A 26,408-nucleotide genomic window follows, 5' to 3' on the forward strand; every position below is an offset into this window, starting at 1 on the left:
TTCGCTTTCATTTATTTCCTTGACTGTCTCACCTCAGGCATCCTCTATATATACACTTGAGATGATATTATGGACCAGAACTTCTGTATCAAATTATGCATCTTTTGTGGTAAGATATTTATTTATTTTATTCTGTCTTTTATTAGCCTAGTTATTTTGTACACACCATCGTTACCTCACTAGCTGCCTATTTACACTCTTTTGTAAATCTTTTTGCTCCCTTTTGTACGATTTGAAAGCAGTGAATGGCAATATGATTTTATCATCATCTCACCATGTAAAATTGCCTTTAAATTCTCTTTATAGTCTAAATTTGTTCAAATTATAGCTGTGAAATGAATTGAAATAATCATGTTGTACATGAATAGATAATGAGTTATTTAAAAAAAACACAATATATCATTGTAGGAATTAGGTTTAAAGCTCTTTCAGTTTTAATTTTACTGTAGATTTACATTCTTGTTGATCATAAAAAAAAATAGGGTAGACATCTAATTTTTGGACCTCATAAGTTCAAAACTATGACCATCTTTCTAAAGTAGGAGCATATGAGCAGATATTAAATGGATGAGGATGAAAAACTGTCCTTTTAATGCAAGAATAAATTGCAACAAGTATGCACTTCCTTCTCTAAAAGCCCCTCTCAGTCTAATTCTGCTTTCACACACTACGTGACTGGTCGAGTGGCATGCGCATATATCCGTGACTGGTCGAGTGGCAGCTCCCCCTGCCACGCAAAGATTTTACCCCTACAGTAAATTGTATTTCTACCATACGTACATTTACTTACGTTCTCTTACGAGAGGTACTCTCGTACTGCTTAAATCTTACGCTAGGGGAAAATCTCTTTTCCGCGAGATACTGAAGCCAAAAAATTATCCTTAATTTTGAAATAATGTAAAACGCGTTGCGGCAGCATGCAGACACAGGCGAGACGGCTTGTGCGCCTATTGGCTGCCCTGCCGCAACTGCAGCAGCCTATCGATAAGGCCCACTCGTGACGTCAGCTCCAATGGGGGCGCTTCGCGCCCAATACGTCACGTCCCGCCAGAATGGGCGTGGTCTAGGGCTATAAACATAGCTTCGAGAGGCTAGCTCACTGATTTTTCATCTCTTCAGCGAAGCTCTCGCATCGCTGGATCCGGAGAGAAGCCGCGCCGTCTGAAAAAGCCTTTCAGCGGGACGAGTCGACACTCTGAAGCCGCTGGCCGCGCCGCCTTCAGTCGCCTTCCTGCTGCGCTATCCGGCGTTATATCCTTTCTCTGCTACTGTGTTTTGTGTATGTGTGTGTGCTCGCCGCCGCGACACACACTCTCATTGCACTAAAAGAGCCGGGCGTCTTTTTCAAGACGCCCCTTTCCTGAGGATCACGCAGCTCTCGCGCTCGCGCTCGCTGACGGCGACCGCCCTCACTGCGAGCCAGTTACTGCCTGGTGACTCTGAGGACTCACCTGGCATCCTTCTCCGAGACTGCTCCTCCGCCCCCCCCAACCCGCAAAGCTCGCCGGTGCGCCCGCTTGCCTTGCCTGCTTGGGGGATGATACCTGCTCTCCCTCTGTTCGAGCCGCGCAAACCGCGCCGTTCACAGGGGATGTCAGGAGCGGACGGTCACGGGGCTAGCTTTCTCTCTCCCTCTGTTCGAGCCGCGCAAACTGCGCCGTTCACAAGGGAGGCTGGAAGCGATCGGGGTTAGTTTTTCTTTACGTTACAAGAAAGCTACCCTGCCCTTGCGCCCCATTCACGCGTCACTCACCGGCGAAAAGACAACTCAGTTCCCTGATTAGGCGACTGGAAATATCAATATTGCAGCAAACGAGCCTGTTGTAACACGCACGCTTGCAAGCAAACGCCGAAGAAAACATGTTGACGCTCTCTTATATGCTCATGCATCTATACACCTTTGTGTTCCCCCCCTGTGGCTCAGTGGCGGAATCTTAGGTTTTTCGCACGAGGGACCGGGGTTCGAATCCCGGTCTAACGGCAGATATATTATGCCGCCAATGCTTCGCTCTGTCAGTTCCCTGAAAGGCGACTGCAGATGTGCATTTTGCAGCCAACGAGCGCGCTGTACAACCCGCTCGCCTGCACCCAAACACCGTTTCTATGGTTCCCGTGCGTCACTGGCGAAAGGAGAAAAGGGTGTTTTTAGCCCCGCTGCGGCCGGGCCGACCTCCACTCCTGACACATTTCTCATTCCCCTCTTAAGTTCAGGTGACTGGAAATGTCAATATTGCAGTGAGCCAGCCTGTTGTTTTGCACGCACGCCTGCAAACAAACGCCAGCATGTTGACGCTCTTTGATAATACTCGCGCTACTGAATGTCTATGTGTCTTCCTCTGTGGTCCAGTGGTAGATCGTCAGATTTTCACGCGAGAGACCCGCGATCGAATCCCGGGTCTACCGGCAAAACACACTTTTTGCCGTCAATTCTCGCTCTGGCAGTTCCCTGAAAAGGCGACTGCAGATGTGTATTTTGCAGCCAACGAGCGCGTGGTACAACCCGTTCGCCTGCACCCAAACTCTGTTTCTATGGTTTCCGCCTTTGAAGTTCAGACGACTGGAAATGTCAATATTGCAGTGAACAAGCCTGCTGTAATACACGCACGCCTGCAAACAAACGCCAGCATGTTGACGCTTTCTGTTTCTATGGCAACTTCTCGCTCGTTCAGTTCCAGTAAATGCGACTGTTCCAGTGTATTCTGCAGTAAACAAGTCGGCGAAATAGCCCGCTTGCCTGCACACAAACGCCGCTTTTACGGCTACCCAGATAAATCCCATAAGAGTGTATTTTCTGGTGTCCCGGCCACGGCCGATGGTGTTACGAATGTAGACGAAATTCCTACACACAAACACAGCCCGTCACACAGGGCTCGCGCACATGAAATCGACCCAGGTCGATTGCGCATTAAACGTGGTAAATGTGCCCACTGCCCAGTGCCCACAAACACTACGTTCCGCATATCTCAAGGTTTCTGTAAAAACAAAACCAACGTGCATTCGCTCTGCTCAGGCGGACAATGCTCTCAGTGTTGTAAATGTGCCCGCTATCCCGCGCCCACATTCACACATAGACATGACAGGTCCTACGGGACTCGCCCAGCCCTCCCCTCTCGGTTGACCACCGCAAAGGAGTCGAGCGCGGGCAATCTGCCCGCTGTTATCAGCGCGCCCCCTGCCTCGAAGCGCGACGCTTATGTTACAGCACACCGAAGCCCCTCTGTCGCTGAGCGACCAGAGCGCGCTCCGCATTCAGCCCCTAGCCATTCGTGCAGATGCATGGGCAAGGCTACCCGGGGGTTTTGAAGTGGGTGCTAGACATTATAGAAAGAGGCTATTCGCTACAGTTTCGCCGACGCCCTCGCCGCTATGTGACGCGCGTCGAAGCTACGGTAAAAACAGAAGTAGCACCACCTACTTCGAGCCGAAATTTTGAAACTGTTGAGCAAAGGGGCCATAGAGCCTTTATCTCAAGCTCAGAGTGAAGGAGGGCTATACAGCAGATACTTCCTGGTACTGAAAAAAGACGGGGGTCTCAGACCCATACTAGATCTAAGGCAACTGAACAGAGTGCTTGCGAAGCAACAGTTCGGAATGCTCACGACCAGAAAAACCCTCATGCACATTCGCCGAGGAGATTGGTTTGTGTCAATAGATCTGAAAGACGCATATTTTCAAATACAAATAGCGTCACGTCACAGGCGACGTTTGAGATTCGCCTTCGAGGGCCAGGCATATCAGTGCTCAGTCCTACCGTTCGGCTTGTCTCTAGCCGCTCGCACCCCTCAGACTACAGGGCATGCGAGTATTGAACTACTTGGACGATTGGCTGATTCTAGCTCAATCTCACTCGGTGCTCATAGAGCACAGGACCATTTTGCTCGATCACCTCGAGAATCTGGGTCAATTGGGCGAAGAGTTCTCTGTCTCCCAGACAGATAATATCTTTTCTGGGCACAGAACTGGACTCGCTGTCTATGATAGCGCGACTGTCACCAGAGCGCGTACTAGACATTCAGCGCGCAGCGAGCTCTTTCCGCTGCGGCGCATCTGTCCCGCTCAAGAAATTTCAGAGGATGCTAGGTCTCATGGCCTCAGCATCATCAGTACTTCAGTTGCGCTTGCTTCGCATGCGCCCGCTACAGTTCTGGCTGAAAGCGCGAGTACCGTGCCGAGCGTGGGCTTCCGGTCTGCTTCGTCTCAAGGTCAATCAGAAATGCATCGCAGCTCTGAAACCTGGGAAAGCAAACGACTTGTACCAATCAGGTGTTAGCCTGGGGACTTCCTCGAGTGTGAAGGTAGTGTCTACGGACGCCTCCACCTTGGGATGGGGAGCACTGCTCAAGGGCAGACCGTTCTTCGGCCAATGGTCAGAACGGGAGAAGCTTCTACACATAAACTGCCTCGAAATGTTGGCAGTAGACAACGCACTGACGCGTTTTTGTCCCTAAATACGAGGACACCACGTCCTGGTCCGCTCGGACAACATGTCAGTAGTGTCCTACATAAATCGCCAGGGCGGCCTCAGGTCCCGAAACCTGCACAGGCTGACAGAACGCCTCCTGGTGTGGGCTCAGCGCAACCTGCTCTCACCGAGAGCAGCGCATGTGCCAGGGCTCCTGAACGTAGGACCGGACAGACTGTCCAGAAACAATGTTCCGACAGGCGAATGGCCTCTACACCCACAGACAGTCCAGCTGCTGTGGAAGAAATTCGGCAGAGCGGAAGTAGACCTGTTCGCGTCTCAAGAAAACGCTCACTGTCTGGAATTTTTCTCCAAGAGCAGGGACGCGCTGGCTCACGTATGGCCCCGCCGCCCGCTCTATGCCTTTCCTCCCGTCTTTCTCCTGCCTCAGGTGATAGAACGGATCAGAGAAGGATGCTCAGTGCTACTCGTAGCGCCGTTCTGGAAAAACCAACCCTGGTTCCCAGTTCTGATGCAGCTAGCAAGCACTGCCCCATGGCCAGTGCCAGTGAGGAGGGACCTCCTCTCTCAGGCCAAGGGCTCGTTTTGGCATCCGCGCCCAGAGCTGTGGTCCCTTCATGTTTGGGCCATCAACGGGTACCCGCTGACCTCCCCAAGCGGAGTGTTAAACACGATCACGCAGGCTAGAGCTCCGTCTATGCGATGTCTCTATTCCTCGAAATGGTCAGTGTTCTCCAGCTGATGCACAGCTCGTGGCGTGTCGCCCCTAGACTGTGGGGTGACGGAGGTTCTCTCCTTCCTACAAGAGCTGTTGGACAAGGGCAGGACCCCTTCCACGCTCAAAGTGTATGTGGCGGCCATAGCAGCGTTCTCAAAAACAACGCTGGGTCAGTCAGTAGGAAGGAACGATTTAGTCATCGTCTTCCTTAGAGGAGCTAAGAGACTGAATCCTCCCAGGCCTCCCTCAGTCCCTGTATGGAACCTTTCTACAGTGCTGGAAGCCATGAAAGGTGACCCATTCGAGCCTTTACAGACGATTGATCTTTAACACCTGTCTTTCAAGACAGTGTTTCTTCTGGCTCTCGCTTCAGTGAAGCGCACAGGGGACTTACACGCGCTCTCAGTAAGCGCGACGTGTATGGAGTTTGGGCCTAATGACTCAAGAGTTATACTCAAACCTAAGCACGGTTATGTTCCAAAATCCCTCAACACACCGTTTAGGGCGCAGGTCATTCCCTGTCAGCCTTACCGGTCTCTGACGAGGAAGGAGACGCAAGCTTCCTTTGCCCAGTCAGAGCATTAAGAGCTTATGTGTCTCGCACGTCTGTTTTCAGACAGACAGAGCAGCTCTTTGTTTTCACTCTACGGACGTTCTAAGGGACTTGCCGTGTCGAAACAGAGCCTATCCAGTTGGATAGTTGATGCTATAGCGCTGGCTTATACCTCTAAGGGCTTACAGTGCCCATTTGGAGTCAGAGCACACTCCACGGGAGACGTGGCCTCGTCGTGGGCTTGGTCTAGTGGGATTGCCTTGCAAGATATCTGTATGGCGGCAGGCTGGGCCTCCCCGTCTACATTTATAAGGTTTTATAACCTAGAGGTTCCCGCCTTGCAGGCTAAGCTGCTTTCGGTCTAAAATCGGTACTGTCTGCCCTGATGTGTTCGGGCCAGAATACTGAAACTGCTTGAGCAAATGCTCGCTGTTGGATCGCGCAGCTCTATGGGCAGTGTGTAAGACCCACTATATTCGTCAGTCCAGGCCGGGGGTCGCCCTGACTGTACGACACATCATCAGTATAACTGCTCCTTATAAGATGTTATATTATTACAGGAATGATGCTATTCTAGCCACTCTTTCCTGGGCTCTCTGTGAGTCCATTATGATCATGTACTATATGAGCCCGGGCACTTGCCCTTGGGACTTTGGTGCTGGATCTTAGCATGCACGGCGTTTTACACTGTTTCCCCTAGCGTAAGATTTACGCAGTACGAGAGTACCTCTCGTAAGAGAACGTACTCGGTTACTAACGTAACCTCGGTTCTCTCTAGAGAGGAAACGAGTACTGCGTATCTTGCCGTGCCTGCACACGCTCTGGTTCGCTTCGGCGATGAAAAACCAGTGAGCTAGCCTCTCGAAGCTATGTTTATAGCCCTAGACCACGCCCATTCTGGCGGGACGTGACGTATTGGGCGCGAAGCGCCCCCATTGGAGCTGACGTCACGAGTGGGCCTTATCGATAGGCTGCTGCAGTTGCCGCAGGGCAGCCAATAGGCGCACAAGCCGTCTCGCCTGTGTCTGCATGCTGCCGCAACGCGTTTTACATTATTTCAAAATTAAGGATAATTTTTTGGCTTCAGTATCTCGCGGAAAAGAGATTTTCCCCTAGCGTAAGATTTACGCAGTACTCGTTTCCTCTCTAGAGAGAACCGAGGTTACGTTAGTAACCGAGTACGTTTTACACAGAAACGTATAATACTGACGTATTTACAGCACTAAAACGTAAAATGTTTACGTATTAACAGCACAAAAACGTAAATTATTTACGTATGAACAACTCTACCGACGTACATATTTGTATGTATCAGCCTTATTTATGCATATTAAAATCGTGGCATTAATGTTTTGACTCTATTGCATTCAAATGTCTTATCAATTACGGTTTCAGTCGCATTTATGCAGTTTACTCAAGAAATAGACTAATAAAATTTCGCTCTGTTCGTGCCTTCTGCTGCAAACTCGTTTCGGAGGATTAGCCTACATGCAGTTAAACAAGAATACACTTTAAAACCTTAAAAAAATACCTTATTTAATCGTTTAACCATTTTAATATTTAGTTTATTTACAGTGAGACATAAAATGCGTTTTCTCCAATAGAACAATAATACACCAAAACCCAACATAAATTCACAAAAGACATCAATTTCATTATACTTGATATAATCAAAATCTTTAGAATCCATACGTTTGCAAGAAAGAGATCCAAATTCAGCCCTTTATCCAGTGAGTGATCTTCATCTCCATTCGACAGCAGCGCAGTCCGTAACTGTCAAATCCCGCGCTCGTGATGAATTCAAATTAAAAAATTGCGCCCTCAAGAAGCGTTACGACATGTTTTACGGCAGTGATATCAAATGCTCATTGGCTCTCGCCTGTTCGTCTATGTTCGTCACAGATTGCGACATGCCGTATTTCAGTCGGTAAACTACATTTGAAATGGAGAAGCGCGCACCTTCTCACAGAGCGAAGCCGGATTAGCATTTTCATGGATTATTAACTTAAATTCTGCTCTGTACCTCATTCAAAACTATTATATACTGAAAGAGAGGACTGTGACTGCAACACATCGTCATGTGAACTACTTTTGGTACCGGTTTTGACATTTTCGCAATAAATAAATTATTGTGATTACACATATGTTGTTTTTCTTCATAATTGTAGCCTATGTAGTTTTAAGAAATTGTTATGGGTAGGTTTAGGGGTATGTGGTATTTTCACACTTAAAACAGAACACACTCCATGCGGTGTACAACCATAGACAGTATATAAACTGGACACAGCGACCCCATTGGATTCAACAGAGACAAGTGAAGTCAATTAGAAGCGCTCACTTCCTGATGGTCGAGCGTACTGGGCAGACTCAAACTGAGCTTGACGACGTAGATGTGACGTGAGCAACCCGTCTATCTACTAGTAGCTGTACCAAGAGAAATCTGAATCATTCCCTTCCGAAACTTGCAGAGACGGAGATCGTGAGTAGGAGCTGTCTATGAGCTAGAAGCAGGAGAAACTAGGAGAAAAGTATTCTTATTAATTACTTTGTCATTTTGCCTCCACGTCCCCCCGATTGCCCGTGAGCTTCTCCTCCTGTCCATACGGTAATCTCTCTACTGTGCGACAGAGAGTCGCGTGTTATGACGCAATCGTTAGACTATTTTTACAAAAACTGCTTCTACGGGGCCATAACGTAAGATACAAGGTAATGGAGCCTTTTATAAATTTTCGTGTTTCTTTAGAAATAAATAATGGACAAATGGAGTCTTTAAACGCCTCAGATGTAAAGTTATTCGCTGTCAAAGTGACGCCAAAATGAATGGGAGTCAATGGGATGCTAACAGCAGGTGATGGTCCGCTAGCCAATGGCGGCGCCCGGGGAAACTTCAAAATAATATGAAACACTGCCCCCCTGTGTACAACTCACATACCAAACTTTATTCTTCTTCATCGCACTACTCAACACAATCCCTCACTAGAGCTCCTAGTGGTGCAGTTCCACATTACTGTGTTAAAGTAAGCAATTACTATGAATTGAACATCAAATATTGTATGCTTCTCAACACAACAGGGTAGGAGTAGGATTAGCTGCTAAAAAATATATTTTAATGCTATATTGTTAATAAAATTGCCATTTCCCTACACTCTGTACGTTTTATCCTTTTTATATTCAGTATAAAAATGGGTAACGTTATGTTTAGGTTGGGAGTACGGTTAAGGGATCTTCCATTTATCTATAAAACGGTAAAAGGTAAATTATACAGATATCTTAATGATATGAAAGATTCGTAAATATTTAACGTTTTGTAGCTGTAAAAACGTAATAATGTTACGTTTAATTGTTGCAGATACAGTGAGGAAAATAAGTATTTGAACACCCTGCTATTTTGCAAGTTCTCCCACTTAGAAATCATGGAGGGGTCTGAAATTGTCATCGTAGGTGCATGTCCACTGTGAGAGACATAATCTAAAAAAAAAAAAAAATCCAGAAATCACAATGTATGATTTTTAAAACTATTTATTTGTATGATACAGCTGCAAATAAGTATTTGAACACCTGAGAAAATCAATGTTAATATTTGGTACAGTAGCAATTACAGAGGTCAAACGTTTCCTGTAGTTTTTCACCAGGTTTGCACACACTGCAGGAGGGATTTTGGCCCACTCCTCCACACAGATCTTCTCTAGATCAGTCAGGTTTCTGGGCTGTCGCTGAGAAACACGGAGTTTGAGCTCCCTCCAAAGATTCTCTATTGGGTTTAGGTCTGGAGACTGGCTAGGCCACGCCAGAACCTTGATATGCTTCTTACAGAGCCACTCCTTGGTTATCCTGGCTGTGTGCTTCGGGTCATTGTCATGTTGGAAGACCTAGCCTCGACCCATCTTCAATGCTCTAACTGAGGGAAGGAGGTTGTTCTCCAAAATCTTGCAATACATGGCCCCGGTCATCCTCTCCTTAATACAGTGCAGTCGCCCTGTCCCATGTGCAGAAAAACACCCCCAAAGCATGATGCTACTACCCCCATGCTTCACAGTAGGGATGGTGTTCTTGGGATGGTACTCATCATTCTTCTTCCTCCAAACACGTTTAGTGGAATTATGACCAAAAAGTTCTATTTTGGTCTCATCTGACCACATGACTTTTTCCTATGACTCCTCTGGATCATCCAAATGGTCATTGGCAAACTTAAGACGGGCCTTGACATGTGCTGGTTTAAGCAGGGGAACCTTCCGTGCCGTGCCTAACAGACTAACAGGTCTTTGAGGGTCAGAATTCTAGCTGATAGACAGGTGTTCAAATACTTATTTGCAGCTGTATCATACAAATAAATAGTTAAAAAATCATACATTGTGATTTCTGGATTATTATTTTTTTTTAGATTATGTCTCTCACAGTGGACATGCACCTACGATGACAATTTCAGACCCCTCCATGATTTCCAAGTGGGAGAACTTGCAAAATAGCAGGGTGTTCAAATACTTATTTTCCTCACTGTACGTCCATATCATACGTTTCAGCATCTATCCATCTGTCCATCATACGCAGAGGCGGAAATCACGGGGGGGTCGGGGGGTCTGGACCCCCCCTATCTGAGGGTTGTCCCCTCCTAAAAATATAATTAAAATATGTGTATTGTAAATAATATGATGATATATACTTAAAATAATTGTTTAAGTAGTAAAACAAAAAAAATTCAAACGGGGCAACAACAAAAAAACGTTATAACATTTTGAGTCCCCCTTGATCCCTTGCCTCAGTGCTTTGGTCCACTGCCTGCTCCCCTTTTACCTCATCACAAACATAGTGGGAGAGAACAAAGTTTTTCAGTTGTGAAACTCCAGTAAGTCAAGGCTATTTTATTCACTTTAAACCTCGGATGAAGTGATAATTTTTTCTTTAATACAGATTATGCTGCGTCATTAATAAATCATGACAAAATGTTTATTATATCCAATGTACTTTTGTCACCGATGTAGTCCGCCTCGCTATGTTGGCAATTATAACCTTGTTTTATACAGTCTGTGCGTTTACTAGCTTGTTTAAAACCGTTCCGTCACACACACCCATAGAGTGTACGCATACAGTCTTGTAGATTAGAGGTGCGGTGCGCATTTAGATTTTCACACTTTCCCTGTGTGATTTAGTCAGTTTATATAATTTAATATAGTTAATATAATATAATATCACACAAAGTGCAGTTTTTCTCCAGATATTAACATGGTAATAAATGTGATTTAATAAATTGATAAATGAAAAGCTTACTTTTAGACACCATATTGCCTGTTTTAACTCTATTTCGCCAACGAAAATAGTTGAAAACTAAGCCATAGCACTTTACTTGCGTCTCTGAGAAACACACGAGGTATTTCCTTACTGAATTATGAATCAGCTTTTTGAACGAATCAGTTGAATCTCAATGACTCACTCATTAACGATGAATTGCTGCCACCTACTGGCGGTTTTAATTTCACATTTAAAGTATCTTTTCATGTTTTAAATCATTTTATATATCAATATTCAATGTTTTATGTTTTAAACAAAACATTATTTATGTCTGCGTAAAAGCATCTAAATGCCATTTCAAATGCAGCTTCTGTGTTTCCTCTCCATTGCAAAGATTTTGTTGATACTTATTTAATTTGATTGGTAACAGCCCTATTGTGTCTTATTATTATAATTAAATTTAATTAAATGTATGAAATTGACACAAAAGATGATGCATGCATATCATTAGGTTTCAAAATACATTTATAAAGGTAAAAAATCTATTGAAACGTATTGGAAAAATGATTTCTGTCACTGAAGAATATCAAAAACTTTAGGAGTCGGCTGTCCTTGGCAGTCCTAAACATGCCAAGTTCCCAGCACAATAACACACTCAGCAAAATATTGTCTATAATTATCGTTATCGATAAAATCCCTGAAAATATAGAGATAATTTTTTGTCAATTTCGCACACCAATTAAGAATATTTTGGTAAATTTAGTCAGCTTTTTCAATGAACCAGAGAGAAACTTTGAGAAGAAGGATAATGGCACGGTCTCCATGCTAGCTACTACACTAATAATAGTAGTAAGGCTTTCCTCTGTGTACTACACATATCCATAGAAAGTACAAGTTTGCCTGTATTATTGGTGTCCCCTTCAAAAATTGCTCTTGAGGAATGTTATGTTAATTGTCCCCCCCAACATTTAGATGAAATTTACACCCCTGATCATACGTTTTCTATCTTTGAAAATTACATATTAATACCTACGTATTAACAATGAGACCAGGCTGGATTTTTAGAAAGTAAAAGCAATAATGAATTTTATAATGTTAGTACTATTTCTATTTTATATTTAAAGATGAACATTTACTGGACTGAAGCAACTTAAGTTTACTTGATTGTCCAGACACACTGAAATACGTGCATCAAATATGATCCATCTGAGGATTTTCTTTTTCTTCTCAATCATCAGTGTATTTCATTGCATTATACATTTCTCCTACAATTACTAGCATTTAAAGACATATTATTGGTTGATGAGTGATAAGTGATATTTATACGCATGTTATGTAGGTCTGTTATAAAGATCTTATTGTTTTACATTACAAGCTATCAGAATTCCATCTTACGTTTTGACCATATAAATAATACCTGTACCAAATTGCATATTTTTGCCTCTGAATAAGATAAAATAAAATCCATATTTTTACTAGGCCACATCATACTATATGAGCCATAAAAGTAAAATAAACAAACAAAAAACAAGTTGCATATGTATTTTTTGTTGAGTGTTAGTTTTTTTGATTTTGTCCAAAGTTTCAATAAACTGTTCCATTTCACAATTGTTTTAATCGAAAATTTGACTATTATTTCATATCTTAGGCTTTACAGGGTTAAGAGTGATGCATTGCTTTTAATCACACTCAAGATTACGAGGCATTTAAAGGCATGTCATTTTCCTTTCTTTTACATGTTAGTATGTCAGTCATTAATGGCCTTCAACATTGATCCTGTGACCTGGAAGTACTTTACAAACAATGCAAACAGCGGCTTTGGCTATAAAGTGATACAGAAAGGTTCAAGGTGAGCTCACCAGTGTTACAGACCACTCAACCGTCGGCCATTTAAGCTGAGGCTGTTGAAAACAAGTACTTTAATAATTACTTTGAATATTTGAATGCAGGAAAGATATGGATATTAACTAATTAAAATCCTTAATAGCTGTAACATTATTCAAAATTATTAATGTTGAAGTTGCTGTTTAGTACATTTAAAATGTATCAACTTTAAAAGTAATTTTAACTACATTAGTAACTGTAATGTACAGTAGGTCATGCTGTAGACATTTGACAACTTCTAAATGTAATTTTTTTTTACAGCTACTGCTGACGGTTCTGGTCCAGTTACAAAATGTTTTTGAAATTTATACAGTTTCATAAGTTTTTGAATTCCACCTAATGCTTTGCCAGTAATTCTAATTTCCCCTTTCTATGATTTTCTGTAATGTAAAAACATTTAGCAAAACTTAACTAAAAATATCTTAAAACTATGCTGATGTCCATTTTTTTTTTTTTTTTTATACGATCAGAGGTTTTTGCATCATACTGAAACAGCACACCCAACCAGGAACACCACAGATGTCTCCTTTTTTAACATGTTCTCTTATTCTCCTGTCTTCTTCCATAGTCTACTTGTGAGTGATCCTTTAATACAACACAGTCTAACTCAAAGAGGACAAATTTATCGTTGTGCTGTCACTGAAGAAAACTGCATTCCACTGCCCATTACCGGTACTTTGTTTGTAATTTATGCTTTCATGTATGTATTAAAATATACTTGTTTTATTATCCGTGATAGTATTTCTTTTAAAAAAAAATCACTTTTTATTCAACAGTCACCAATGAGGCTGTCAACATGTCCCTTGGACTTTCAATGTCTCTAGATCCTCAGTCTTCAAGAGCAGTGGTAAGTGTCATATTTTAAAGGGGTCATGACTTTTAATTTTTTTTTATGTTTATATTTTACCTCTGATTTGAACGCTCTGTTTTAAGGGGCGTGTCTGCCGTGAGACTTCAGTGTAAACGCCCACTCTTATGATTGGCTAACATCTTTGCATATGAAATAAGTATTACATATGGAACTCTCTCAAAATCTTTTACTACGTTTTTACCATTACAGCTGTCGAGATTAACTAATAGTGAAAAGTGTTGATTATAGTATTATATTTACATGAAAGGTTGCAGTGATAAACACTGTAGCCGATGACAGCCGATGTCTGTTGAGCTCATGAATGCAGTGATCTCGTCATTACAGCACGATTTTTGTGCTCTCATGAATTATTTCATTATAACTAACAGTGCAAACACAATAGATTTTTCATTGTGCAGTGTAGATGGTGTCATTGATTATAACGTGAGTTTAAGAGTCCAGAACTCGTGCTGTGGGATTGACAGCCCCAGCGATTAGAAAGGGAGTGTATAATTTAATCACAATTAAAATAACAGATTATTTTCATGCTACTTAGAGAAATCATGTCAAGTTGATCGTTTAGACACTGGCTCGATTTACTGACACATAAACAGCAATAAACGATTTTGAGACAAAGAACATCTGACTGTACATGAAGATCAAGGAAAATTTGATTTCTCAATTCATGACCCCTTAAATCCCTATTTTTGTGAGAATAAAAAATCTTAATAATGCTTAGAGAAACTATATTTTGATATCCTAAAAATGCTATCATATCCTAAAAATATTATACAATAACAATTTGACTGCAGAAGCATGGAAGACAAATGCAAGATTTGGTGCATTTATATATTTGTATAATTTGAATTAATGTTACATTTGAACCTACAATTTGCAGTCAATCTAAAAGATGTCCAAAATAATTGATTAATATTAGATTTGACAAATTTTCATAGTGTAAAGCTTCAAATGTTACACTAAAGTCCAGAATAGAGTGTCATTTTGAAAATAAAATCTTAATTTCTCTCAGGTTTGTGGTCCAACCATACCTAAGACCTGTGATGGTTTAACCACTTACAACGGCATGTGCTTTACAATCAGTCCAGATAATGTTGTGAGCAGATCTGTGCCAACGACTCTGAGAGGTAAATGTATGGCATTCTACCAAATCCAAGCAAGTCTTCTTCATACTGTATATACTGTATTACATGATTATTCAGATTAAATGAATATATGATGCAATTATTCATTTCTCCAACTTCAGAATGCCCAACATCACAAATTGATATTGCTTTTTTAATGGATGGATCTGGAAGTGTAAATGATCTGGATTTTAAAAAGATGAAGGCTTTTGTTATAGAAATGATCAAAAGTTTTGTAGAGCGTGATACACAGGTATGATAATCCATGCATTTATTATGATTTAGCTTGTCCATGATTTTTACCCCCATTTTTCAGCACATCAGGCACTAAATCAATCTATCTATCTATCTATCTATCTATCTATCTATCTATCTATCTATCTATCTATCTATCTATCTATCTATCTATCTATCTATCTATCTATCTTACAGTTTGCCATTGCACAGTTTTCTTCACAATGTGTCATTCATTACGAGTTTCAACAAGTCAAAAACGCCATTGCATGGGAAAATGCAGTGAATAAGATATCTCAACAGGGAGGAGGAACAAACACCGCAACAGCTATAAGACACCTTGTGTGAGACATGACTGCTGATATTTTATTGGAATTCTTTTATCTATGCCATTAAAAGTAATATTACTTCTGACTGAGAGACTTAAAGTGAAGATGAATTTAACAGGATATTTAGTGAGATGTGAGGAGCACATCCTAATTTTAAAAATATAACCACCCACCCCCAAAAAAAGAAAAACAGATAATACAAATGAAAAACTGATAGATGTCTGAGCAATCATGCAAAAAGCACATGATATTAAATGCAGGAATAAATAGATACACATACGGTACTACTACAAGTCTTTTGCTTTTTTATGAGTTTTCATAAGGTTTTACAGCACTTCATAATTTGAACAAGGTTCCAAAGACAAGCAATGAGAACTTAATAAGAAACATGTCCTATACAGTTGCATAATTGTATTGTTGATTAAATATATTGTCATATTTTATTTTATTTTCAATAGGAACAAGCTTTTTGTAAGTAAAGGAGGTGCAAGACCATCAGCCAGTAAAATTTTGGTTGTTATCACGGATGGTAAATCAACTGATTCAAAGTTGACTGAAGCTGTTCAACTAGCACAAGATAAAAATATAATACGATATGCTATTGGGGTAAGACTTGATTTTGCTTCTGCTTAATTAAAAAAGACTTTACTATATTAGTTGTGCAAAAAGGGATTATACTGATTCAGATCTAGATGGCTAGGCAAAATCAACATGCATTCTTTGCTGAAGTGATTTGTCTTGAAAAAGTTTTGTGAGATTTGAAATTTTCGGTGAACAAACACAAGATCTGATCTGGCCATTGTAAAAATGTGCAAAATTGGAAAATTACTTCATCAAAAAAGAGGGTTATTAAAATATTAAAAATCAAAAACCGTTATTGAAATCATTACATTGATGAAGTGTTACAATTATTGAATTTTTCTTAGGTGGGCAATGCTTTTGCTATTGACAAAGCAAAAAGGGAGCTGGCAATCATTGCATCTTTACCCACCAATAACCATGTGTTCAAAGTAAACAATTTCGACGCGCTGGAAAGTATTCGTGAAAAACTCAAAGAGAACATTATTGCCATTGAAGGTATGTTTGCAGAGGGAATGAAAAATGAATGACAGAGAGAATGTTTACATTTTACATTTATCAGCTGTCATGTTAGTACAGTTACTTTGTTCAATGGATTGATTTAAAATAATACATTTATAGTTAACTGTGTTGTTGCTGCTTTTATTTGCTAGGAACCCAAACCTCTGGAGATTCATCTCGAATGGAGTTTGCACAGGACGGGTTTAGTGCAGCATTTACATCAAATGTAATTCTGTGTATTTCACTTATTTGACACCAAACTAATGAAAAAGATTAAATACATGGGTTAGAAATAGTTTTACTGAAATGAATTAGGAGCTGTTGAATTGCTCTTTTTACTGTTCTGTTTAATTCATGTCTTTGCATGCTATCCATGCTTTTCACACTTTACTATAGTCATTTTAGATTTTTACGTTGAAATGTACTTTCAGGTTTATATTTAATTGAACAACAATTTACTTAATGTTGTCATTAAAGGGTTAGTTCACCCAAATAATTTAATATTGTCATTATTTACTCACCCTCAAGTTGTTCCAAAACTGTATTCTTTCTTCTGTTGAACACAAAAGAAGAGATTTTGAAGAATGTCGGTAATAAAAAAGTTAATGGGCCCCATTGACTTCCATGGTATTTTTTTCTATTATGGAAGTCAATGGCTACAGTCAACTGTGTGATTACTGACTTTCTTCAAAATATCTTCTTTTGTGTTCAACAGAAGAAAGAAACTCATACAGTTTTGGGACAACTTTTTGGGTGAACTAACTAAACCTTTAATACAGTAAAGCTGCTTTGAAACCATAAGTATTGTGCAAAGTGCTATAAAAGTAACCTGGAAGTTCTCTTGCATCAGATCAAATCTAGCTGTTTGCATTCATGAATCAAGTTATAATTATTTTTAAAGCATTTGTTGCAAGCATAGATATCCATGACGTTTGCTGTTTTGATGTTTAACTACTCTTCCACCTCGATGAAAAACACACTGTAGATTTTGCATGCTTGTAAACTTATGTGGAAAGATTATTTCTTAAATATTTCTCTTTATTCTTATAATGTAATCTACATTCAGACAGATATGATAATGACCGCAGTGGGAGCTTTCCAGTGGAAGGGTGGATATCAGCTTTACAAACCAAATGATAAATCAGATGTCTTTCAAGCTGGAAGAGAGCATGACAGTTATTTAGGTGAGATCTCTTTTTCGATTGTGTAAGTAAAAAATAAATCAGTCAAAACATCATAATACTTTTTAAGTCAATTTTCTTTACAGGTTATTCCTTGGCAATAGCAACAATGTCCAGAGCAAAGTATGCAGTCATGGGAGCACCAAGACACAAGCATAAGGGACAAGTAACTGTTTCAAGAATTGATGGAAGTGATTTAAAACAACTGGATCCTCCTAAGGTTGTAACACTCAAATTTATGTAAAATATTAGCACATCACAAATTAATGTAAGCGAGTGAAAGTACATGACCTCAGAATAGCTGTATGGTAACTATATTGCTTCTCTTCCTCTTTTCTCAGCCTCAGATTGGCTCATATTTTGGAGCTGAGGTGTGTGTGGTGGATTTGAACAGTGACTCCAGTACAGACCTACTTTTGGTATCGGCACCAACGTACATAGAGTCTGACCGAGAGGGCTTAGTGTTTGTTTACATCGTCACGCGTCGGGTCAGTGTTTTTTTGGAGATTCAATTAAGACTAAAATTTTTAAAGAAAGTTAATCAAGTGAATAAATGCACATTTGTGTCTGTTTAACCCTGTGTCTCCTCTCTCTGTTATTTCTCCATAGGCAAACTTATTTTTTTCGGATACACTGGTGGGCATGGCAGGTCAGAGGGGTCGGTTTGGCTCTTCTCTGGCCAGTCCAGCAGATCTGAATGGTGATGGTTTCATGGATGTGCTGGTTGGAGCTCCTTTAGAGGAGGATGGACAGGGCAGCATCTACATCTTCAATGGGATAGATGGAGGGATCATTTCCAAATACTCACAGGTGAAAAAGACGAGGGTTGGTGGCGGCTTAAAGTGATAGTTCACATAAAAATGAATTCTATCATAATTTATTCAGCCTCGTGGTTCACCTTTCTTGTATTACTTTTCCTTGACACACTTCATTGACTCTAATATATTTGTTATCTGTTTTATTCCCTCTTGAATGAAACAGAGGATTGCTGGATCATCTGTGCGACCAGGTTTGCGGTTCTTTGGGATTTCATTGAGTCAGTCTTCTCTAGACCAGACTCGAGACAACCTTCCTGACATTGCTGTTGGGTCCAAGGGAGCAGTTCTGCTTCTCAGGTCTTTTATAAAGAACTAAAATATATATACAAATACAGTGTATCAGCCATAATCATTCATATGTGTTATATTTGGCTCTTTCAGGTCCAGACCCATCATGCGATTGGAAACCAAAGTAACTTACAACCCAACCAAAATACCAACCAGTGAAACAGACCAGTCAGTGGAAAACACCATGAGAGTGTGTTTCACCATGCGTCCATACAGACACATCATAAGAGGTTTGTCCAAATTTAGCAGTATTCCTTTATGTTGTAGTTAATGTTGAAGTGTTAAAGGAGCATTTCACCCGTGGGAACATTAATTTTTATTGAAAGTGGGTCATATATGTAGTCGAAATGTAACATAATTGTTTTATTTGTTGCCTTCTTGACCGAGGAAAGACAAAAAGTAACTTTAGGGCGCATTTGTATGGAAGACCACAACTCCCACAATGCACTACATTGCACAGCTCCGCAAGCCACTTCCACTAATCCAGAAACTAGGATGGTTCACAACACAAACGTCCGTGCCCTCGTCTGATTCAGAGATTTTGTCCAGGAGAAATTGGCATCGTTGAAATTCTTTGCAGCAGACGGACTCTTATCTCTGTGTCCGTTGGCACACAGTGAGAGCACAGGCAACACCAGTCCGCCCCAGCTCGAGCCAGTCCGGGCTCCTCGTCAGCGACAGGCAGGTCTTCTTGGGGCTCGTAAAGGTAGCCACAGACATCTGATTCGAGCATCAGACTTTCGAAATCCTCTTCTTCCATATCATATTGAGTACCTTCCGCCATTGTCGTAACTTCACACCTGGCTTCACAGCGCCTGTTAGCTTAGCTTCCAGACAAGATGGTGGATATTGCTTTTAGTTTCTGTAAGTGAAGACCCACCCACTGATCTGTAATAGGTCTGTAACGTGAGTGGGTCTTACCCCCTGGAAAAATGAGGAACGAGTGTTTGTAGTCTCAACCCCTCTACAAAGATATGGGACTCCCTGCTTAGAATCACGCAAAATTATGATTTTTACATCATTATAAGCAGGAACTGCAACACTGAAATCCGTATTTCTCCCGTCTCTGGGGAAAATGAGGGAATAATGCACGACCATTAAAAAATATGACTGGGTTTCTAATGATACAAAGCTTAATGCAAATGGGTGAAGTGTTCCTTTAACATTTTCCAATGTGTTTCTCCAATGCCATCAAACTGCAGAGACAACTATAAATAAGGACACTTTCTTTGTCACTGTGGTGTTCTCAAAACCTTTCTCTGAGAATCACAACTAGCCCAACTTAGCAGCTTTGGCTCAACCAATGGCGTGAGTTTGGGGTGGAATTATTTGTTGGACCAACCAATGGCAGCCAGGGGGAGTGTTCTGGAAACCAGTCTGAAAACAGCCTTATTATTTTTTAATTCCATTTGATGTTGCTGGTAGCACAAACTACAGCTTTAAAAGCTTTTTTTTCTCTCTCTCTCTGAGAGAGAATTCATTTAAATTCTGTAAAGTGTACAAACTGTAATGTGCTGTAAGTTTTTTTAATATATTTTTTTATTCCACAGTTTTCAACATTGATAATAATAGGAAATATTTCTTGAGCAGCAAATCAGCATATTAGAATAATTTCTGAAGGATCATGTGACACTGAAGACTGGAGTAATGATGCAGAAAATTCAGCTCTGCATCACAGGAATAAATTACATTTGAACATATATTTAAATATAAAACAATTATTTTAAATTGTTATAATATTTCACAATACTTACTGTATTTTTGAAAATCTTGAATTGAATCTTAAATCTTGAAAATCTTACCACTCTCAAACTTTTGAACGCAAATATATTTATATAAATATGTTAGACATTTATAAATATTCTATCTTTATTTACAGAATCTAAACGTTTGAACTGCAAAAGAATTTCTTCCATGTATTAATTTTTATATATGTATATGTAAGACTGTTTTATGTTCATTATCTAGACCTATCCGCAAATATCAATTACACCATAATGCTGGATGCCAAGCGACAGAAATATCGAGCAAACTTCTCACCCAAAACCCGGTTCCTCAGTAATGTGTTGAATATTAGATTGGGAGCAGAAATTTGCAGAAGTCATCGTTTCTTTATAGATGTAAGTCTGAAACATCACCACTTTTTGACAATTACTTTTTCCTATCTCACTCTTTTGAATACTACAGTAAATCAGTTATTCTGGCTGTAAGACATAATTATTAATGAAATTGAAATGGGAATAATTCAATCTCAACAATGCAACAATGTGGCAATACATACTGAAAATCCTGATTTTAGGGTAAATGAATGTCATTGATCTATTCTTGCCCACTCAGGCTTTCTCAGAAGACGCTCTGAATCCGTTGTCCAATCAGTTAACATTCACATTTGAGGGTCTGCCACTTGCCAGACTGCAAAACATAAAGCCAATACTCCTGCCAACGATAAAGACCACCACAGACCACAGTGTAAGAGATGGCAACCAATGTTTGTTTTAAAGTATTAATCATTCAGATGTAACATTAAAGGAAAAGCTCATCTAAAACTGAAACCTCTGTCATCATTTAGGCCTACTGCATGTCACTTGTATGACCTTCTTTCTTCTGTTGAACACAAAAGTAGATATTTAGAAAAATGTCTTTGCTTGTCCATTCAATGAAAGTTAAAGAGGTTCAGTGTTGTTTTGGGCCTTATTGACTTTAATAAGACAAGTTCAAACATTCTTCAAAATATCTTCTTTTAGGTGAGTAAATGATGACTTACAGAAAGTCATTTTGAATGACACGAGGGTGAATAAATGATGACAGAATTCTCTTTTTTGTTGTTTTTTTGGAGGAACTATCCAACTCAGAATTATTTTTAATTTACTAGGCTCTTTTTCACATCTAAAGATATGAATTGCTAGTGCAATACAGTGATGCAGTTTTATATGATTTGAGAATGTACTGTATATGTAAATATCTCACCTCATTCCACAGCTGGATTTTGAGATAAACTGTGGACATGATGATATTTGTGTTGATGACCTCAGGATGGATTTCAATTTCTCTGGGTGAGCAAATATTTACAATTAGTTTTTCTGTATTAGATTAAAGATCAGCACATGAATACGTGGAAATAGAGTACAAATTGAGGTACAATAATGATAAGTTATGGAATCATCCTTGTTAAACTGTGAGTATCTCTCTTTGGTTTCTGTGATTCAGATCTACAAACATAGAGGTTGGGATAATGCAGGAGCTCAACGTGACAGTGTTTGTAGAGAACAGAGGAGAAAACTCATACAACACTCTCTTCACCCTCAAATACCCCTTTGGACTTTCCTACAGGAGAATCACATCTAAACAGGTGAGACCAGGATGATTTTATTAAAGAGACTCACAATTCATCTACGAATCAAGTACAATTTGACTGAAAGGCAGTTTTTTTAGGCAAGTGGAATGTTTATTGCCATTGAATTTTCTATGCTTTGGTTATTGAATGAATATTTACACATCATTTTCTGTATGAGCAGGGCAGAGTGGAGTGTGTGTCTCTGGATGCTGAGCGAGGAGTTCCACTGGGAGAAACCACCTGCCAGATCAGTAAACCCATCCTAAAGGGAAACACTCAGGTGAGCTCACTTTTTAAATCGTCCTGTGTGTTTTTCTGTTCAAGCACTCATCATTTCCTCTGTGTCCACTTCTAGGCTGTGTTTCATATTGCATACAGCATCAATAAAGAAAGCACCTTTGATGAAAGTGTGACATTCACCGCTAAGATCAACAGGTATTATATAATTTCTGGGGTTTGTTTGAGTTTACTCAAAGTGTACAAGAGCATCACTTAACCATGAGCTGTTAAGTAGTTGCTCACATGAGAATCTGATAACTGAAATGCTCCTACTTACCAAAACCCTCCATTATTTACAGTGGGAATGACGAACACTCTCTAACCAGTGAACTTTCCAGACAGAAAAGCATTGGTGTCAAATTTGCCATTTACATTGCCTTAATAAGGTTAGTGCGCTTGTTTTTTAAAAGTCATTCTCAACTGGGTTTGCTTCAGCACCCAGATTTAACAGTGGCCATAGTTTCCACTTGATGGCCAGTGTAAAATCTGTGGTGCAAAACATATACAGAAATTGCAATTGCTTTTGCTTTAGAAAAATCATTACGTTTTTGTAATGTTTTTTAAATATGTATCTTCTGCTCACAAGGCTGCATTTATTTGATCAAAACAACAGTAAAACAGTAATATTGTGAAATATTATTACAACTTAAAATAACTTTTCTTTATGTGAATACATTTTAAAATGTAATTTAAAATGTAATTTATTCCTGTGATGCAAAGCTGATTTACTGCTCAAGAAACATTGGTGATAATCAGAAATGTTGAAAACAGTTGTGCTGCTTCTGTTTGTACTCTTTAAGAAAAAGAGAAGTGAAAGCAGTGTAAGTCAGCAACTTCACTCAAAAGCCAGACGACATGCAGTGTTGATGAGAAAACCGGAATATTGTTCAAACAGGTCAATCTTATTAGACAACTTAAGGAATGAATGGCTGTCCCATAGTAAAGAGGTCCAAAATGTCTTTATTTGCATTTTATTTGCATGTCCATAAATCTTTTTCTTTTAATTATCCAAATTTAGCATTTATATAAATAACTTTCAGTTCTGAGAACTAAAGACATCATAAATATTTCATAATATTACTCTTTCTTGATCAAATAAATGCAGCCTTGAGCATAAGAGACTTCTTTCAAAAACATTACAAAATCTTAATGATTTCAAACTTTTGACCAGTAGTGTACACACACACATGCACACACGCACACACACACAAGATTTAAATTGCTGTCTGACATATTTTCCCTTTATTTTAATAAGACATGAAGATTCAAGCCTCCACATTAATTTTACTGCACAGAAACCTGATCTTGAAAGACCAGTCAAACAGATACTGAAGGTACTGTAATGACATTCACACACTTCCATGAACATAAAAATGTATGAAATAAACATTATCTGACCGATTTCTTATTCTCTATATCAATGTCTTTTCATGGCAAAAATTTAATTTTAATATCCTTCTCTCTGTCAGGTTGAAAATGACTTTAGAGAATTAAATTTCGAAGTTTTCATCAGAGTACCAGTGCTTTTGGGAGATAAAATCATCTGGACTGACAATAACCTACAGGCATGTATATATGAATGTGCTGAAAAATCCCATCTACTGTAGATTGATTCACATTTATCATATTAAAAAACAACCAAACACTTGTGTATGTGCTTTTAGATTCCAGACTGTGTGAAACAGAGGGATGAACGGCCGCTTTTAACCGATTTTGTGGAAGTAATTAAAAAGGATCGTGTGTTGGTGAGTGTTTGAGTTTCATTCCCTGATCGAACAAAAACAAATCCATGAAATATAATTTCATATTCTTTGTGCATTGACCCCATTGCTCCATCAGAACTGCTCTGTGGCGGTGTGTGCCGTGTTCAGCTGTGACGTCACTCTCACAAAGAATGAAAGGAAACTCTATAATATATTTGGCAATGTGAGCTCTGGATGGATTGAGCAGGTATCTGACTTTTAAAGCAAATTCATATCACAGAACAGACCATATATATTCATAACTGTTTGATCATTTCTTATTTTCATGATCTGTGTCTCTCTCAGATTGGACTCAAGGCTGCAGTTTTTGAGTTGGTCAGTTCAGCGTCTCTGGATTATGACAAGAGCAAATACATTTTCTTTTCCTCTGATTCTCTACACACTGCACCGTCTGCCCAGGTGATTCAGTGATCGTTCATGTCAAGTCTAATGACTGTAAAAAGAGCTCTCAAAACAGTGCTCTGTTTGAGGGAATCTATAACGGCAGTCTACTGTTTATAGTTTATGATTTGTTGATTTATGACTGATTCTTTCTTTTTTTCAGACCACATACTTTTCTCTTTTTGCTTCTTGCAAATATATTGACAATTGCACTTACAACATTCTTTCACACAGATCTACTTCCTGTGCAAATACCACTGAGTCAAAAGTGCTAACACTACTGTTCAAAAGTCTGGGGTCTGAAAGAATATTTTTATGTTTTTGAAAGTCTCTTCTGCTCCCCAAGACTTCATTTAATTGACCAAATATACAGTAAACAGAGTAATATTTTGAAATATTATTAAAATTTTAAAGTAAAGTTTTCTATTTTATTATATTTTAAAATAAAATTAATTCCTGTGACGTCAAAGCTGAATTTTCAGCATCATTACTCCAGTCTTCAGTGTCACATGATCCTTCAGAAATCATTTTTATATGCTGATTTTCTGCTCAAGATTTCTTATTATTATCAGTTGAAAACATTTGTGCCACTGCATATGTTTTTCAGAAATCTTTGACGAATAGAAAGTTTAATAGAACAGCATTTATTTGAATTAGAAATATTTTGTAATATTATAAATGTCTTTCCTGTCAGTTTTGATCAATTTAATGCATCCTTGCTAAATAAAAGTATTAATAACTTAAAAAAGACATCTTACTGATCCCAAACTTTTTAATGGTAGTGCATAGCATTATAAAACGAATTACAACAACAACACAAGAGACAGGGATGTGGATCATACACACACTAAAACCGATGCATTATAACAAAAGAATGTACATAGTAAACAATCATGTCTCTATTGTTGGACATGGAACATCTGTGTCGGAGGAAGGAGGAGGACTTCCTGTTACACTGAGATCACTTCTGACTGCATTTTAAAATTCACTTGTTCACATTTTTCCACTTTGTAGATTAACACTCAAGTGGAGGTGTATGAGGAGGTGAACCTGACCAAAGAGATCATTGGAGGAGTAATAGGAGGACTGCTGCTACTGGCTCTCATCACAGCGGCACTCTATAAAGTATATCACCATCATAACATCAGTTTCAATCGCTGGCACTTTCACCTGTCTACACAATCTATATGTTTAAATGCTTACAGCATGTACAGTTTATTACAGCATATTTTCTCTCTTTACAAGGCTGGGTTCTTCAAAAACCAGTACAAGCAGATGCTGCAGGAGGCGCAGGGCGATGCATGTGGGCTTGAGAATGAAACATGAATTTAACACCTCAGTGTAGCAAAATATTCCGGCTTGATTTAGAACATTTTATGAGAAATGAAAAGTGGACACATTTTTCATTGTAATATATGACATTAATTCATATATAATTTTACTTCATATCACTACTCATCATTATCTTATCAGTGAGCTCAACAATTACAGTATTTTATAGCATGTTTTATCACATTTAATCATTTTCTCATAATAGGGATTAGCACTGGGTATATTTTGTAAATGTTTTATTGCTTTCTGCTTAATATAAAATATATAGTTGATTTTTTGCAAGACTTGCTTTTTATTTGCAGATTATTTCCATAATTTGAATTAAAGAAAAAAGACATTTAATGTTGGTAAGATCATTACACTTATTTTTGTGTCTTTATTTATATGCCCTTCATTTGTGTATGAAATAAAAACATTTGGGTTTGAATATATATATAGTTTAGTTTATTTATATCAGGACAATGTGCAGTTACATTAAAAAGATGGTTGCACCAGATTTAGCACTATGCTAATTTCCATCTGTAGTCCTACACAATTAAAATTACATAACAGAGTTAAAATTACATAACAAAGGCAATTAACATATAAAAATT

General features: G+C 39.2%; 1 protein-coding gene across 1 annotated transcript; it reads left to right on the forward strand.

Moving 5' to 3' along the window:
• On the forward strand, window positions 1-26,246 carry LOC309485380 (integrin alpha-X-like). Its single transcript, XM_082152221.1, has 30 exons — window positions 1-109; window positions 12,664-12,769; window positions 13,373-13,476; window positions 13,581-13,651; window positions 14,685-14,799; window positions 14,919-15,049; window positions 15,229-15,374; window positions 15,818-15,965; window positions 16,286-16,436; window positions 16,592-16,665; window positions 17,506-17,623; window positions 17,707-17,840; window positions 17,962-18,108; window positions 18,230-18,430; window positions 18,602-18,735; window positions 18,820-18,956; window positions 20,695-20,846; window positions 21,064-21,195; window positions 21,706-21,779; window positions 21,934-22,075; window positions 22,242-22,340; window positions 22,416-22,495; window positions 22,639-22,725; window positions 23,595-23,673; window positions 23,809-23,904; window positions 24,004-24,084; window positions 24,179-24,289; window positions 24,388-24,501; window positions 25,498-25,608; window positions 25,729-26,246. The coding sequence occupies exons 1-30, from the start codon at window positions 70-72 to the stop codon at window positions 25,807-25,809; spliced, it is 3,396 nt and encodes a 1,131-aa protein (XP_082008347.1). The 5' UTR covers window positions 1-69; the 3' UTR covers window positions 25,810-26,246.
• Window positions 26,247-26,408: the final 162 nt, after the last annotated feature.

The sequence above is a fragment of the Leuciscus leuciscus genome (assembly GCF_965113295.1).
Source record: "Leuciscus leuciscus genome assembly, chromosome: 21".
NCBI lineage: Eukaryota > Metazoa > Chordata > Actinopteri > Cypriniformes > Leuciscidae > Leuciscus > Leuciscus leuciscus.

Bases quoted from the DNA above. Each gene is read 5' to 3' on its own strand.
- LOC309485380 (XM_082152221.1), top strand. From the start codon at position 70: ATGGACCAGAACTTCTGTATCAAATTATGCATCTTTTGTG. The intron at 14,800-14,918 runs GTAAATGTATGG...CTCCAACTTCAG, and splicing joins TGTGCCAACGACTCTGAGAG to AATGCCCAACATCACAAATT. The intron at 22,496-22,638 runs GTATTATATAAT...CATTATTTACAG, and splicing joins TTCACCGCTAAGATCAACAG to TGGGAATGACGAACACTCTC.